The 16,445-nt window shown below is 43.8% G+C and overlaps 1 protein-coding gene across 7 annotated transcripts in view; it reads right to left on the minus strand.

Annotated features, from left to right (window-relative positions):
* The window catches only part of LOC147010865 (teneurin-3-like), a 307,484-nt gene that overhangs the window by 146,052 nt on the left and 144,987 nt on the right, over window positions 1-16,445 (minus strand). For all 7 annotated transcript variants that reach the window (XM_085860654.1, XM_085860652.1, XM_085860653.1 and 4 more), the window contains exons 17-19: window positions 8,518-8,782; window positions 2,828-3,095; window positions 729-872 (exon numbers count right to left, since the gene is read on the minus strand). In XM_085860654.1, coding sequence (XP_085716780.1) covers window positions 729-872; window positions 2,828-3,095; window positions 8,518-8,782 — 677 coding nt within the window. The remainder of the gene's footprint in view (window positions 1-728; window positions 873-2,827; window positions 3,096-8,517; window positions 8,783-16,445) is intronic.

Genomic DNA, 16,445 nt, shown 5'->3' on the forward strand with positions numbered 1-16,445 from the left:
TAAAATAGGTGTACCATATCCCTGTGTCGTAAGACGCGACCAGGGTTGCGTCAGGAAGGGCATCCGGTGTAAAACATGTGCCAAATCACTATGCGGATCATAATGGATGATCCGCTGTGGCGACCCCTAACGGGAGCAGCCGAAAGAAAAAGAAGATATACACATATACACACACACACGAGTTTGTGTCTGTTCATTAATATGTGCTTCAAAACATAAAAAAAACTACTGAACCAATTCCAACCAAATTTTTCATGTTGCCCGAGGGTAACGTAAGTATAGTTTCTGTCAGGGTAGCATATCTAGAGGAGAGGGTTCAGAATTGTGGGAAGACTCCAATTCTCACTGTGTAAATATGTATCATATAGCACCCCCCAATGGTATTTGGGATTACAAATCATCATCTTTTGCATCAAAATAGTAGGTATTTCTGCCCTCAGGGCGGGAATGCCCTTATCGGCCCACTCTCGGTGGACAATGTGCTACAGCATCTTGGAAATGCAATGAATAATTTTTAAGAAGACTCAGATTTTGTTTGGTTGCCTTTTCTTGCAGTTACCACAAAGTGAATTGTGGGTCTTGAACTATTGCATTCAGTAATACTCAATAACAGTGACTAACATCATTGCTGCACAAAATTTTTGTTCACTCATATAAAACAGTCATTTGTTTGTTTTTTGCACATTTTGTCATGCAGGTGAGAATGAAGGTGAGAATTTAAGGCTTACCACTAGGGATGTGCAGTGAGTGGTGCAGCTGCACACTCCAGGCTCCCATGCCCAATATCTCGACGGGTCTTCCCTGCAAAGTCTTCCAGCTTCTCTCCCACAGAATAACATCTGGGCAGTGTTCATACTCGAACCCAACGGAGACTAATGGGTACAGAGAGAAACAATAATTGGGGTTGGTTCCTATGGAATGAAAGAAGTAATCAGTTTAAAATGAAGTAACAGCAGAGTTCAGTGACACAGTCGGTAGAGCGCATATCTCAGCCAGGCTGAGCAGTTTACGTTTTGTATACCATTGATGGGCTTGATCTACATCTGGACATTAAGGAAAATCTATTCAGCTGGTTCTTGTCACCAACCCAACCAGTCCACCAAGTTCCATCCAAATCCATCCATAACTTTTTGAGATATTGTGCTATATATCATTTTGGCCCCATCACTCAATGGTGAAGAATCACTAAGATTCTAATATCCGGATCCAGATCTGGATCTTCAGCAATATCGAATCAATTGATCTTCGCCACATGAACAACCTGTCCACCAAGTTTCGTTAGAATCCGTCCATAACATTTTGAACTAGAAGGGCCCTCGGTAGAGCGCATACCTCCGCCACGTAATGCCTGATCCACGAGAACATATCGGGCACAATACGTTTTTGAAATATCATGCTATATATCGTTTTTAGCCCGATCTCTTAATAGTGAAGAATCATTTTATTAATTTAATAATTCTCCTATCCAGATCCAAATTCGGATCTTCACCAAAAACAAATTAATTCGTCATGGTCACACACCTAACCTGTCTACCAAGTTTCATTTGAATCCGTCCCAAACGTTTTGAGATATCGTGGTATATACATATATATATATATATATATATATATATATATATATATATATATATATATATATATATATATATATATATATATATATATATATATATATATATATATGTTAGTTACACCCTATCGCTCAATGGTGAAGAATGAAGTAAAAAATTATCGGATCCGGACCCGGATTCGGATCTTCACCAAAATTGAATCACTTATTCCTTGTCACACACCCAACGTGTCCACCAAATTTCGTCTGAATCCACTCACAACTTTTTGAGATATTTTGAGATTTTGAGATCGTGCTATATATCATTTTAGCCCTATCTCTCAAAGGTGAAGAATCACTTAAAAAATTATTGTGATGGGATCAGGATCCAGATCGTCACCTAAATCTAAACAGATCATCCTTACACACAACCTGCCCACCAAATTTCATCTAGATCCATAAAAAAAAAACCTTCTGAGATTTCCTGCACAGAGACAGAAAGGTAAACAGGTGCAAAATCATAACCTCCGTCTACCTTCAGTGGAGGAGATTGGGACCATACTCTGTGCAGAGCGTTGGTGCTGCTTAAGCAGTTTCCTTGGCTATTGGGCACAATCCTGGATGGGTCGCCACTCCAACACAGTATACCAGCAAGCTGGCACTCATTTTGCCAACCCCGGAAGGATGACAGGCAGAGTCAACCTCACCTGGTATTAATTTAGCAGCCAAGGGGGGTTTGAACTCAGGATCCTAGGATTCCAAGCCCACCATCCTAACCATTAAGCCAACACCAGACGGACCTTCGGTGGCAGAGGTAATAAGTCTTTTTTAATTTTATGGTGTAATCCTTGGAAACTTCCCCTTTCCTTAATTTCTTGCTCATTATGTGATGCTCATTTTTTGTTGGTTATTTATTCCTGTGTGATTTCAGGTTGAAATTTGCTGAATAAATTCACATCAGATTAAATCAAATCAACTCTCAGTGATGAAATGCACATAACTTGTCATGGATACCTCGATTCCTCAATAAAGAGGCCTCAGGAGAGCATCACTGAGAAACATTCCTGCAAAACGCGCGTGTGTGTGTGTGTGTGTGTGTGCGTGTGCGTGTGCGTGTGCGTGTGCGTGTGTGTGTGTGTCAATGAGTTGCTTGCTTTGAGGTGAAATGAAGGATGTGCGAAGTGAAAAGCAGTACTGTATAATACAGCACTAAAGGCCTGAGAGATGTGACGATGATGTGTAAAAGAAAGTAAAACCCAGTGCAGTTGTGCATCTCACCTAATGCGTGCGCTGTGCCATAGACTGGCAGTCCGTAGGCATCAGTTCGATCCCACTCCAGCCAGTGGTGCAGGCCAGGTGCAGGAGAGAAACGCTGTTGGAATAGTCGTCCCTCGACGGTGAGCAGAAGGTGTACGAGACGCAGGCCTGGGGGTGGCGAGGCGCCGGTGAGGCGCACGAGCATCAGAGAGCGAAAGGCATCGGCACGCCAGCTCGTGTATACCAGACGTGCTGAAGATCCTGGTACTGGTACCTGTACTCGCACCGTCTGTGTAACAACAAAAAACGTATTTTTCAAAAATTGCTTCAAGCAGATGCGTAAAACTGTGCTGGCCAGGTGAGTTTATAACGACTATATAACTGTGCAAACCAAATGAGTTAATGACGAGTATAACTGTGCCGGCCAGTGAGTTAATGCTGAGTATAATTCTGCCGACCAGGTGATTTATTTTGATGTGTATAATTTGCATTGTGTCGGCATTCTGCCAAGAACATGAAGAGTTTAATCCAAGTCAGGTGATGATGGCACTACTATGTGATTAGACCAAATTATTAATTTGACTTCTCCAAATTCTCATAATAAAGCTTTTTTGAAAATTTGATGACAAAAGCTCAAATTGTAAAAAATAAAGTTACAGCCTGGACACACACACACACACACACACACACACACACACACACACACACACACACACACACACACACACACACACACACACACACACACACACACACACACACACACACACACACGTGATTACAAAACGCCATCTCCTGCTTCATGGATGACAAGCGAATAAAATGATATCCATTGTACTCGGATGATGAAAGCGAACATCATGCTATATTACAAGTGATCATTCATAAACAAACAGACGTTTCAAACAAAGTCACAATGAAACTTGTCAACATCGATTTTGCAGCATGAACAATGTTTCTGAGTGGCACATTTCACCTTATCAATTACAACTCGTTCATGGAAGGAAACTGAATCACTGTCAATTCCAAAACACACTCCACGGACGCAGTCTCATTTCCCGAGTGAAACATTTATAAAAGCAAAATGAAATCTGGTGACATCAGCTGTCATGACAAATATTCTCCACGATTGTCCCACACAGGATAATTTGTCCCAATGGAAGCTTATGAGGCAGATTATTTTACGTTTTCCCACGTTTTGTTTTGCACGTTTGTTCACTGCAAATGCCAAACTAATGATGCACCATAATCCTTCTTATTCATGTATCAGTAGATTGCTTCATTAACCAGGGACAAGATAACCATTGGGGATTGCTCCAACCATCGAGGCCATGTACAAACATCCTTGCACACACACACGCATACACGCGCGCGCGCGCACACACATACACACACACACACACACACACACACACACACACACACACACACACACACACACACACACACACTTAGTGTGTGTGGCATCATTATTGTTATGACTAGCAAATATCACACGTCGCTTCACTACCGGTGTAACAGGATAAGTCACCCCCTGGACAACTTCCCCCCCGGGGGCGGGTACTTGTCCTAGGATAAGTCTACCCCCCTCCCTGGATAACTTGCCCCCCTATGGCCAAAAATAGATTTATACTAAAAATATATACCTCTCAGTGTTCATGTTCTTTACATACTATTTTTTATCCATTTTCTATTTTTTTTTTATATGTATTCTATTCCCCTGGGGGGGGGGGAAGTTGTCCAGGGGGGGTAGTTAAACTGTTACACCGGGTATACTACAGGGATGGGAGGGGGTGAAAAAGAGGGGGAAGGGGAATGGGGGGGGGAAGAGAAGGGAGAGAAAGAGAAGGGTGGGGAAGCGAAGAGGGAGGGAGGGAGAGTGAGGAGGGGTAGGGGAAGGGAAGGCAGCAAGAGGTGAGAGGAAGGGAAGGCAGATGTGTGGTAGAGTGTTAATTCGTACTGTCTCTTAAAAATCCTTCTGCATATAGAATAACAGTGAAGATGCAAACAAAATAATGTCTGATATAAATTTTCTACCGGTCATACTATAAACACCGTCTGGAGACAGACACCGCTTGGTCGCATCGTGAGATAAACACTGTCCGGACATGTTCGGAGACAACTACATGGATATATGTATATATATATATATATATATATATATATATATATATATATATATATATATATATATATATATATATATATATATATATATATATATCTTCTTCTTCTTCTTTCGGCTGCTCCCGTTAGGGTCGCCACAGCGGATCATCCATATGATCCGCATCGTGATTTGGCACATGTTTTACGCCGGATGCCCTTCCTGACGCAACCCTGGTCGCCTCTTACAACACAGGGATATGGTACACCAATTTTAACCAGGGTATACACCGGCCCAGTATACTGGTACTCATTTCGCCGACCTCGGAAGGATGACAGGCTGAGTCAACCCCCTGGTGTATTAATTCAGTGGCCCAACGGGGCTTGAACTCGGGACCTTTTGGATCCCAAGCCGCTGCCCTAACCACTGCGCCAACACCAGGCTCATATATATATATATATATATATATATATATATATATATATATATATATATATATATATATATATATATATATATATGGGTTGACTCAGCCTGTCATCCTTCCGAGGTCCGCGAAATGAGTACCAGTATACTGGGCCGGTGTATACCCCGGTTAAAATAGGTGTACTATATCCCTGTGTCGTAAGAGGCGACCAAGGTTGCGTCAGGAAGGGCATCCAGCGTAAAACATGTGCCAAATCACTATGCGGATCATACGGATGATCCGCTGTGGCGACCCCAAACGGGAGCAGCCGAAAGAAGATATATATATATATATATATATATATATATATATATATATATATATATATATATATATATTGTGTATACACACACACACACACACACACACACACACACACACACACACACACACACACACACACACACTAGCGTGGATCGACTCGCTACGCTCCCCTCTCCACACGTCGTTGCAGAGATTGATGTCATACATTTGCTGTGTTGGCATGATTTACACCAATCATCACACAAACATTTCTTTTCTTCAAATATATTTGAAATATTGGTGTTATTTAATTTATTTGTGATATAAGAAGGTCCAAGTGGTCAAAATGGTCAAGGGTCTAAGCTGTCTAATCTGTCTGAAGGGTGTGATAGGTCTAAATGGTGTTAAGTTTGAAGGGGTCTAAATGGTGTTAAGGTCTTTGGGGTCTTTTGGGTCTTCAGGGTCCTCGGAGTTTTTTGTTTTGGGGTCTTTGGGCTCTTTAGGCTCTTCAATGATAATAATTAACGTTCAAACAGGACGTGATTAATAGACAGAGAATCTTCATGGAATGACGGACGGCTTCACCGCCTCGCCACCATGCCTTTCGTATATGTATGTATGTATGTATGTATGTATGTATGTATGTGTATATATATATATATATATATGTATGTATATAAGCCTGGTGTTGGCTTAGTGGTTAGGGTGGCGGCTTGGGATCCTAGGGTCCCAAGTTCAAGCCCCGTTGACTGCTGAATTAACACCAGGGGGTTCATTCTGCCTGTCATTCTTCTGAGGTTGGCGAAATGAGTACCAGTGTACTGGTCCCGGTGTATGCCCCGGTTAGAATAGGTGTACCATATCCCTGTGTGTCGTAAGAGGCGACCAGGGTTGGCGTCAGGAAGGGCATCCGGCCATAAAACATTGCCTAAAGAAAAAGCCAACCCCTGCACAGCAGGGAAAAATGGCTGTAAAAACTGTCATTTTATATGTATATATACACAATAGATGGCCAAAACTAGGAGGACATCTGCTCGTCAATGTCTCATTCCAAAATAGTTCGGTATTAATATTGAGTTGGTCCTGCTGCTGCAACAGCCTCCACTCTTCTGGGAAGGCTTCCCACAAGGTGTTGGAACATTACTGCGGGGATGTTTCCATTCAGCGACAAGAGCATGAATGAGGTCGGACACTGATGTTGGGCGATTAGGTCTGGCTCGCAGTTGGCGTTTCAATTCATCCCAAAGGTGTTCGATGGGGTTGAGGTGAGGGCTCTGTGCAGGCCAGTCAAGTTCTTCCAAACCGATATCAACAAACCATTTCTGTATGGATCTCGCTTTGTGCATCGGGACATTGTCAGGCTGAAACAGGAAAGGGCCTTCCCCAAACTGTTGCCACAAAGTTGGAAGCACAGAATCATCCAGAATGTCATTGTATGCTGTGGCATAAAGACTTCCCTTAACTGGAACTAAGGGGCCTAGCTCAAACCATGAAAAACAGCCCCAAATCATTATTCCTCCTCCACCAAACTTCACAGTTGGCACGACACATTTAGGCAGATAGCGTTCTCCTGGCATCCACCAAACCCAGATGAATCCGTTGGACTGCCAGATAGTGAAGCGTGATTCATCATTCCAGACAATGCATTTCCACTGCTCCAGAGTCCAATGGCGGTGAGCTTTATCCCACTCCAGCCGACGCTTAGCATTTCACACGGTGATCTTAGCCTTGTGTGTGACTGCTCTCGGTGCAAACCCATTTCCTGAAGCTCTCAACGAAGTGTTTGTGCTGACATGGCTTCCGGAGTCAGTTAGGAACTCGGCAGTGAGTGTTGCAAGCGATGACAGACGATTTTTCTGCGTTATGTGCTTTAGCACTTGGCGGTCCCGTTCTGTGAGCTCATGTGGCCTACCACTTCGCGGCTGAGCTGTTCTTGCTCATAGACGTTTGCAATTCACAAGAACAGCTCTTACAGTTGACCAGGGCAGCTCTAGTAGGGCATAAATTTGACGAACTGACTTGTTGGAAAAGTGGCATCCTATGACCGTGCCACGCTGAAAGTCACTGAGCTCTTCAGTACGGCCCATTCTACTTCCAATGTTTGTACTGTGGAGATTGCATGGCTATGTGCTTGATTTTATACACCTGTCAGCAATGGGTATGGCTGAAATAGCTGAATCCACTAATTAGAAGGGGTGTCGACATATTTTGGCCGTGTGTGTGTGTGTGTGCACTACTATATATATATATATATATATATATATATATATATATATATATATATATATATATATATATATATATATATATATATATATATATATATATATATATATATATATATATATATATATATATTTCTACACACACACATACATTATAACAGGACCCAATCACGTCTCTTACCCATAATTGGAGGACATTACATGCTCTTCCAGCTGAAGAAAGCTGCATAAAACAACCAAGAAAAGCTACACAAGGTACGTCAACCCTTTGTCAATTCAAACCATACTCACGTTCCTCTGCAGCTGCAGACATTCACAAGTATTGTTGTACATACATGAAATTCCTGACGCTACACGCCCCCCCCCCCCCTTTTCAGCTGTCAGACTAGTACATCTTCTTAGTTGTGTTATGCAGCTTTCTTCAGCTAGGAGAGCATGGGAGGAGTTAATTTTTACACACACACACACACACACACACACACACACACACACACACATGTTTTTTCCTTCCAAATAAACAAAAGCATTAGAAGACCTTGCTAATTTTTGCATTGAAGACAATAGTCATGGACAAATCAAAACATTAAATTGGATGCGAATATAAACTGGGATCAAGGTACCATAAAAGAAACATTGTTTCTTCATTCATTCATTCCAAGCAATTATTTTATACCTGTGTTTCTGGGCTGATGCCATGTTGTGAGGAGCAGGTGGAGCGAAAGGTGGGTGACGGTGCTGCGAGAAGCGTCAACGGACCCGGTGGCGGCAGAACGGCCACGGCACAGGCCGGGACATGGTTACTCTCGCGCCGCAGGGCGAATGGCTCCAGGCCGAGAAAGCGACCCCAGGGTGGCCAGAGACAACGACGGGCTGGCAAGAATGGCAAGCGATTGAAGAGTAGACACAGGCTACCGCCTCCGGGGGCCACCAAGTCAAAGCTGGGAGAACAACAAAATCGTGCAAAAGACAGACAATAAGTAAAAAGACAACGTAAAGGATAGTATAGAGACAAAATGAATGGAAAGCTGAAAACCAGAATGTAAATGTAAATGTAATGAATGAATATGTAATAAAATCTTTAAAAACTAGAATAGCACTCAGTAAAGCGCATACATCCACGAGGCTGAATAGTTTACATTTTGTATCACACTGATAAGCCGGATCTTCATCTGGACCTTTATCAAAATGTAATCGGCTTGTTCTTGTCACCTCCCCAACTCATCCACCAAGTTTCGTCCACATCCGTCCACAACTTTTAGAGATATTGTGCGATACGTTGTTTATGGCTGGACCAGATATCCATCTTTCAATTATGAAGATTCACTTTAAAAATTCTTGGATCCGGATCTGCACCAAAATCTAATCAATTTGTCCTTGTCATACACCCAACTTGTCCAGCTAGTTTCATCCGCATCAGTTCAAAACCTTTTGAGATATCCTGCTCACTGTGGAAATAAAATAATTCATTCCATCTTGTGAAATATGAGCATGGACATTTTGGTAATAGAAAGCTCTCTGGATCACATGACGATTGCAAAGCACTGGTGTTTCTGTATTAATCAAACGCAAACAATTTTTTTTCATATTGAGATAAGTGTTCTTTGTCCACAAATTATGTACTCATTTCTCTTTATTTTTGCTTTGAAACAATATGGGGGTATAAATCTGTTGTAGATGTTTGGCTAAAATCACGTTGTAAAGAATGGTTGACGTGTGCTGCATTGAGATAAAAGATTTCAATTGTCTGCAGGATAATTATGCTTATCAGGTCTCTCACAATGACAAGGTCAGAGCTCATTAAATTTGCAGAGTCAATACTGACAGGCCATGAGTAAATGTTCACTGTACTGTGGTCTTGCTAATTCCCTTTAAACTGATCTATCTTTCCATATTAAACCTGAGGATCATTGATTAACTAATATAATAATAACCAATATATAATCCCCATACTGGCCCAAGTACATCTGGGCCTGGGAAGGGATCATGTTAGTCCATGCTTAGTTCAAGGAAATATGTACCCATCTGTTATGTGTGTTACTCTAAAATATACTTGATAATGGATCATTGCCAACTGAAGGTTGTTATGAAAATTTCACAAGTCAATTATGAATGAAAGATTCAACTTGATCTTCTGTCTTCTCCGAAACTTATGAGGAAGACTTTGTACACCATTCTTGTGATGGAACTTTTTGAAAAATTTTCTCCCTTTTATTGTTATGATATACAGCCTTGCTCTCCTGTTTGATCTTGTACAGTTAGGGAATCACTCGGCATGTTTTCTTTGATGAGACAAGCAGGTTACCGAGTGGAGATGAATGAAGCCAAACTACTCCAAGTAATGCACATACCCAGCTAAGGGGTGCAGAGACCCCCTTAGGGATTGTTGACTCTTTTTTTCACTTTGATCCAATGAAACAGCGGTAAAGTAAGGTGAGCACAGGAATTTGGAATTTATTCATGGTGCCGGCCCTAGCTCACCAACTCTTCACAAAGGATACCATGGGATCTTTAATGTCCACCAAATAATTCCGTCAGATGGGATTCCTGTTTAACATCCATCCGAGAGACGGCACAAACATTGATGAATCACCCGACCTGTGAAACACCAGGATGACAGTTTATAGCTCGGTCAGGATTCAAACCCATGCTCAACAGCTTCGAGGCAAGTGTGCGTACCTCTTGGCTATCCTGCCCGCCCAAGCCATACCATAAAAATGCTTCTATAGTATCATTAAAAGGTGAAGGTGCCTTATTGGATTCTAACAAATCACGCTAGTCTATACACACTGCCGCAACAACATTCGGCATTCACCAAGACCAACTCATATCATGCAAATTAACTCCTTGGAAATGAAATGCTTCCCTTCAGTCGTTTAAATTGCATGTTGTTTCACATATTCCTTAATTAACACAGCCTTCACCCATCATCACAGGTATATTCCGACCAGGAAGGGACCAACATCTCATTAATGGCATTTATTTTCAAATAGAAACCACTTCTGTTATTGTGAAAAGACTTTTTAATTATTATTTTTGCTTCCAGTGATGTTTGAGGCACAGAGGAGCTTGTACATAAACCCGACAAACACATGAGTATAGACATCATTGTACTTTCACCTTAATTACAAGGACACGAGTAGACGTTAGTTAAACAGGTGGCACACGGGGTTTGAACCCGGTTCCCCACATCCATCGTGAGCCGGGGGGCTCACAAGGGAACATTAACAGATTGACCCGTTTATATGTTATGTTATTTTCTTTAATGTTTATTCTAAAATGCTGTGACGTTTGCCACTGCCTGAGGATACAGCACAAAAGGCTTGTCCAACTGTCCTTTCAAGCCTACATCCCATCTGCCTTATCATCAGCATTGCCAAGTTGTGCCTTTTGCCATTTTGTATCCTCATTGTCCCATAAATCACGTAATCGTCTAAAGTTAGACTTGGTGGTGTAATGGTTAAAGTATCTGCTCTGAGTCTGAGTTGTTAGTGGTTCAAACCTCAACTGAGTCATAACAAAGACTGGTACATGCTACTTCCTTGCTTGATGTTTTGCACTTAAAAAGGATAGAACATGGACAAACAACCATATATTGGCAATCACAACCCAGGCTTTGATGGCCCGAATGGCTTCCTCTTACATTAGAGTTCCTTGTCAGGAAATTCATTTCATATAATCTCCTGTAGCCCTTCTCGCTTCTTGGTTGTGCTTCTCTGACTTGTATTTACAGCATAGCAAACAAGAAGTTAAAGTAGACATTCTTGTCTGTTAGAAAGGCATCACCAATATGTGAGTTTCAAAATGATGTAATATGCCCCAGAATGCTCAGTGTGCATGTGCAGAAACCTCAGGAAATAGTGATATTTGGGGTGCCATAAAGTATATTGTGTGAGTGAGATAAGAATTGTTACCAAAAATGGCTCACAAAGCTTTTTGTAAAAGCTGAAAATACTTGGAAAAGTACCTGAGAGAAAGGGCTGTACCTCTTCACAACGAAAGACTTGGAGACCTTTCTTAGCTCACCGAACGAGAAGCTGTTCATACTGCAAGCTCCCGACCATGCGGGTCAGAGGAACGCCTGAGTGGATGGCCATTTGCTACACAACCCCCAATGGATCAAGCCCAGTGAATAGACTGTGTATCTTGATGAGATGCTTCTGAACACTAATGGGAAGGATATATCTGAGGCTTGAGAATGTACAGGATAAGTTTAAAATGATTATATTTGCTATTGCAGAGAAATCGGAGCTGTGAGGAATGTTATAGATATATGGTTTGTTTGGTTCCGGGGCCCCAAGAAAAAAACTACACTAGATTTTTTTTCATCTATTGCTAAAAGGCGAAACGTGTGTGTTATAAATATATAAATGTATACATAAATCGAAACATGTGGAATATGACGAGCACTCCCCTGATACCCAATAGACATAAAGTCCTGAAAAAAATATATGTGCGTGTATATATATATATATATATATATATATATATATATATATATATATATATATATATATATATATATATATATATATATATATATATATGTTGCGGATCCAGGGTGGCGGGATTCTCACGCAATCCTTGGCGCCACCCTCACCACAACCGTCTCCGGGGTTTATAACGCCGGCCGGCTCAGCACAGGCCTTGGGTCATGCGTCTTCAATCGCGATACCAATGTAATCCTGAACCTTACCAGTTGGGGAAATAGAACCCCGGTTACAGACTGGTTTTGTCAGATGTCGAGCGTTTTCTGCCAGTCTGTAACCATTTTGGTTTTATATGCCAATCGAACGGATCGTTCCTCGACGTGACACGAATTAATCCATAGCGGCAACTTCATACGAACCAACTAGATTTATTGGGGAACATCGGGGAATATGGCACAAGCAAAACATTCACAACAATGTTTTTATTAACAATCTTTAACCCGTTCTTAACTCGGGAACTACGGATTACAGGTTTTAAGGGGGTCCCTACCGAGATATGCCTTATACAACACGTGCAGACAAGACAGAAAGACAGCATGCATGCAGACAAGACAGAGTACTTCATGATGTTTCATGGACGAGAGGAAAGTGTCAAAAAGCACGAATGTCGCTCATAACAAGCAGATGTCCACGGATTCGAGCCCCCAGCTCGAACTCGAACACGCTGCATGGCGAGACAGCGCTCGCCTTTCTTTTCCGCACCACACGCGGTCTCCGCGCACTCTGACCCCACGTAAGGTCGACGGCACAAGACCGTCAGATCAACGATGAGCCTCAGCTGATTTCTCTCAAGGTCCAGCATACAAATCCAGGCCTGGCCTGTTCACCAGACAAGGCCCAAATCGAGGTGCCAGGCTCCGGCAAGCGGATCAGTAAACGTGTCGAGCCGTGAGGTGAGCAAGGACCGTCAGAGGCTCCGTCGTTTCCTCTCTTGCCTTCCCGCCTTGAAGCCCGACTTCTCAACTCTGTCCTCTCAGTTTTGTTCTCTGCAGAATCACCTTTTATTTCCTTTATCTACGCTCGCCTCTCAAAGCCGACCACCGTCTCTCTCACGGCAGAATCACCTCCTCACAAGTCGATCGCCGACTCGATGTGCAGGCGCTCTCCCACTGCCCAAAAAGGCAGACTCGACATGCAGGCCGCCTCTCCCACTGCCAAAAATGCAGACTCGGCGCGCTCAGGATCAGCATCTCTCCCAGCAGATTCCATACTGTCCCTCCTTCGTTTGCTCGCTTCGAAACCCGAGCATGCCTCGAGACCAACCGTTTCCACAAACTCGACCCTTTTTCTTTTACGAGGTCCCTTTTCGCTTGCTCAAAGCCACTCGTTCCTCCCCCTTTTTGAAGCCGACAAACTCCTCCCCTCAGTTTCACTTCCTCTTTTTGGCCACACCCTCTCAGCCGACTGGGTGAGGCCTCGTCCAGGATGGGGAAGGAAGAAGAGGGAGCTCTCAGCACACCACCACTGTACGAACAATGAAACAGCCTCTTATACCTCCCGACACACATGTAACGTCCATTTTACCAAACAACCTAGCAAAACATGCATTTAATGGGGAATCTGAGCTAATCCTATATTTAGCAGCATACGAAGGGCAATTTCCGTAACTACATATATATATATATATATATATATATATATATATATATATATATATATATATATATATATATATATATATATATATATATATATATATATATATATATATATTGTTGCGAATTCGCGCCCGTTGGCGTGCGATCGGCCGCTTGACTCGAAAATTCAGTCGTGACCCTCCGGGAACTACTGCCAGGAGCCAGTCACGGGTGGGGGTTTAACCCCATCACCACCCAGTCCGCAGTCCACCTGCACGAGATAGGGTAAATTGCCAAAAGTAGATATACCTATGGTACTCGCACGGGTAATCTGCCGAGGGATGGGACCACGCCACAGGCCGACTCTGGACACGAACCGCTTAAGCGGTTCGTTCCATATTACAGGGATAACTGAGCGGAGTTATCGACGGCCTTGACGGTTCCGATTAATTACCGGGATGTTGAAACCCGCTACGAATCCCTTACGTGATGCAGGATGGAGAGTCAATTAAAAGAAGCAGACAAAGCAAAGTGGGAACAATTGGACAAGCACATTTATTCCCGGAAGCACGGAAGGCACGTATAATACAGTAATACACCAAAAGCAATACACAGGAATACAATAAAACCAAAGAAACACACGTATGCAGTGATAAAGAAACAAAAGCAATGCACGAACGCAGATCTACCACCGAATAGGACTTGCACACGGCAACACTTCACAGTTTTACTTCACAGACTGGTGCCACCCACAGACATTTACACAAAAACCCAAAAGAAAAGAAGTCGCGACTTCCCTGGGCGCGTCGTCCAGCCTTGGCGACCGCAGCCTCGAGTCCCTCCGGCGTGGTGCACCGAGCTCGTGTCGTCCGCCCGACAGCTCGGACGGGGTTTTGGGGGGAACTGGACCGGGTTTCGCTGCTATCTCGGTGCGGACGGGGTGGGGAATGACAGGCGCTCCATCCAGGGACTGCACCGACTGGCTTGAGAAGCCCCGTGCTCAACCGAACCACGAACAGAACGGACGATGCACACACAGTACGATCCTTGCTCCGACAGTCTCGAGCCTCTCCTAGTTTCGAGCTTCTCCCGGTTTCGAGCTTCTCCCAGTTTCGAGCTTCCTCCTCGTTTCGAGCTTCTCCCAGGGCGATCCGATTCACACACCAAGAGCAAGGACTCTCCACCCTCGACAACCGACCGAACAAGAGCCCAACTCGAACCGAGACAAGGGAACAACCAACAACCAACCACACGACTCTTCACGCCCACCATTGTGTAGGGTGGGGCTCTGCCCTTTGCCCCGCCCCATTTCTGGCTCCACCTCCCTTCTGGAAGCTTCCCAAAAAGGGGCGTCCCCTCTCGTTCCCCCCTCTTCGCGCCGTGCGGGGGACGAAGAAAGTCAGTTTTGGCTCGGGGCCAGGGAATTATTCCCCCAAAATCAGGCCCCCACCTTTTTCACCTTTGACCTCCGGCTCAAATCGCACCTCCCCCATGCCAAAGCGTGGGCGTTTTGGGCGGGAGATCTTGGTGGGAGATATTCAAGCTGCCACTTCGCTCCGTTTCATCCGTCCTGTGGAGATCGTGACCGCACGGTGAATGGCGAGTGGCAAAGATGTGGTAGCGTAGTTGTGGTAGGTGGCGTTGTGGTGTGAACGGCATGATTGTTGGCGTCATGTAGTGAATGGCGTGATTGTTGAGATGTTGGTTGTGGCGATGTTTGTTGTTGTTCTTCCACCAAATTTACGACAGCAAAAGAAAAACGACTAACTGAAGAATCGCAGCCTGACTGGATCACATATATTCCCTCTATACAACGGGTTTGGGCTAACTGCACATGAACTTACTGATATATCTCACCTGAGGACCCTTCATGGTGTAATGCGAATTTCCACAGCCATAACACTACCCCCTACCCTTTTGCAGACTCGTCCCGAGTCGTCAAATTGTCGTGTGCCATCATGTGTCGTTCTCCCTGAATACGTTTTACCTTCGGATCCCTGAGTGCGACATTTAGTGTATTCGTGTCCCCAAAACAAATAACCTCAGGGCTGAGTAACTAACTAACAAACACACTCATCCGGACGACTTAAATAATATTGCCGGCACTAACACATACATGCCGGGGGCGCACTCATATTTACAGTACATCTTAACTTATAAATTTTACACTAAACAATGGCCCAGGATCAATGGACTCTGCAGAAAAAAGGTAAAAGTCAACCGCGCACGGGCCGCTACTGCAGGCCCGTGTTGTAGCTGCCAACAGGACAGTCCTTGCAACAAGCAAGACGATCCTGGCGCACATGGTAATGAACAAGGGGGGGGCAAATCAAAACAGAACGGGGGCTAAAGATGACGAGGGCAGTAGGCATGGCATGGCAAAGGTGGCAAGCACACACAGCCTGCAGAACCAGGCCGCCGCAGGCGAACACAGCCGGCGGAAGATCCGACCAGCACAGGCCTTGAAGCAACACAGCTGCTGACGATCCGGCCGGTACAGGCCTCGCAGCAAAAAAACAGCCAGCAGACGAAGTTGG

Source organism: Eptatretus burgeri, chromosome 16 (assembly GCF_056783735.1).
Source record: "Eptatretus burgeri isolate ZD-2024b chromosome 16, Ebu_testis_v1, whole genome shotgun sequence".
NCBI lineage: Eukaryota > Metazoa > Chordata > Myxini > Myxiniformes > Myxinidae > Eptatretus > Eptatretus burgeri.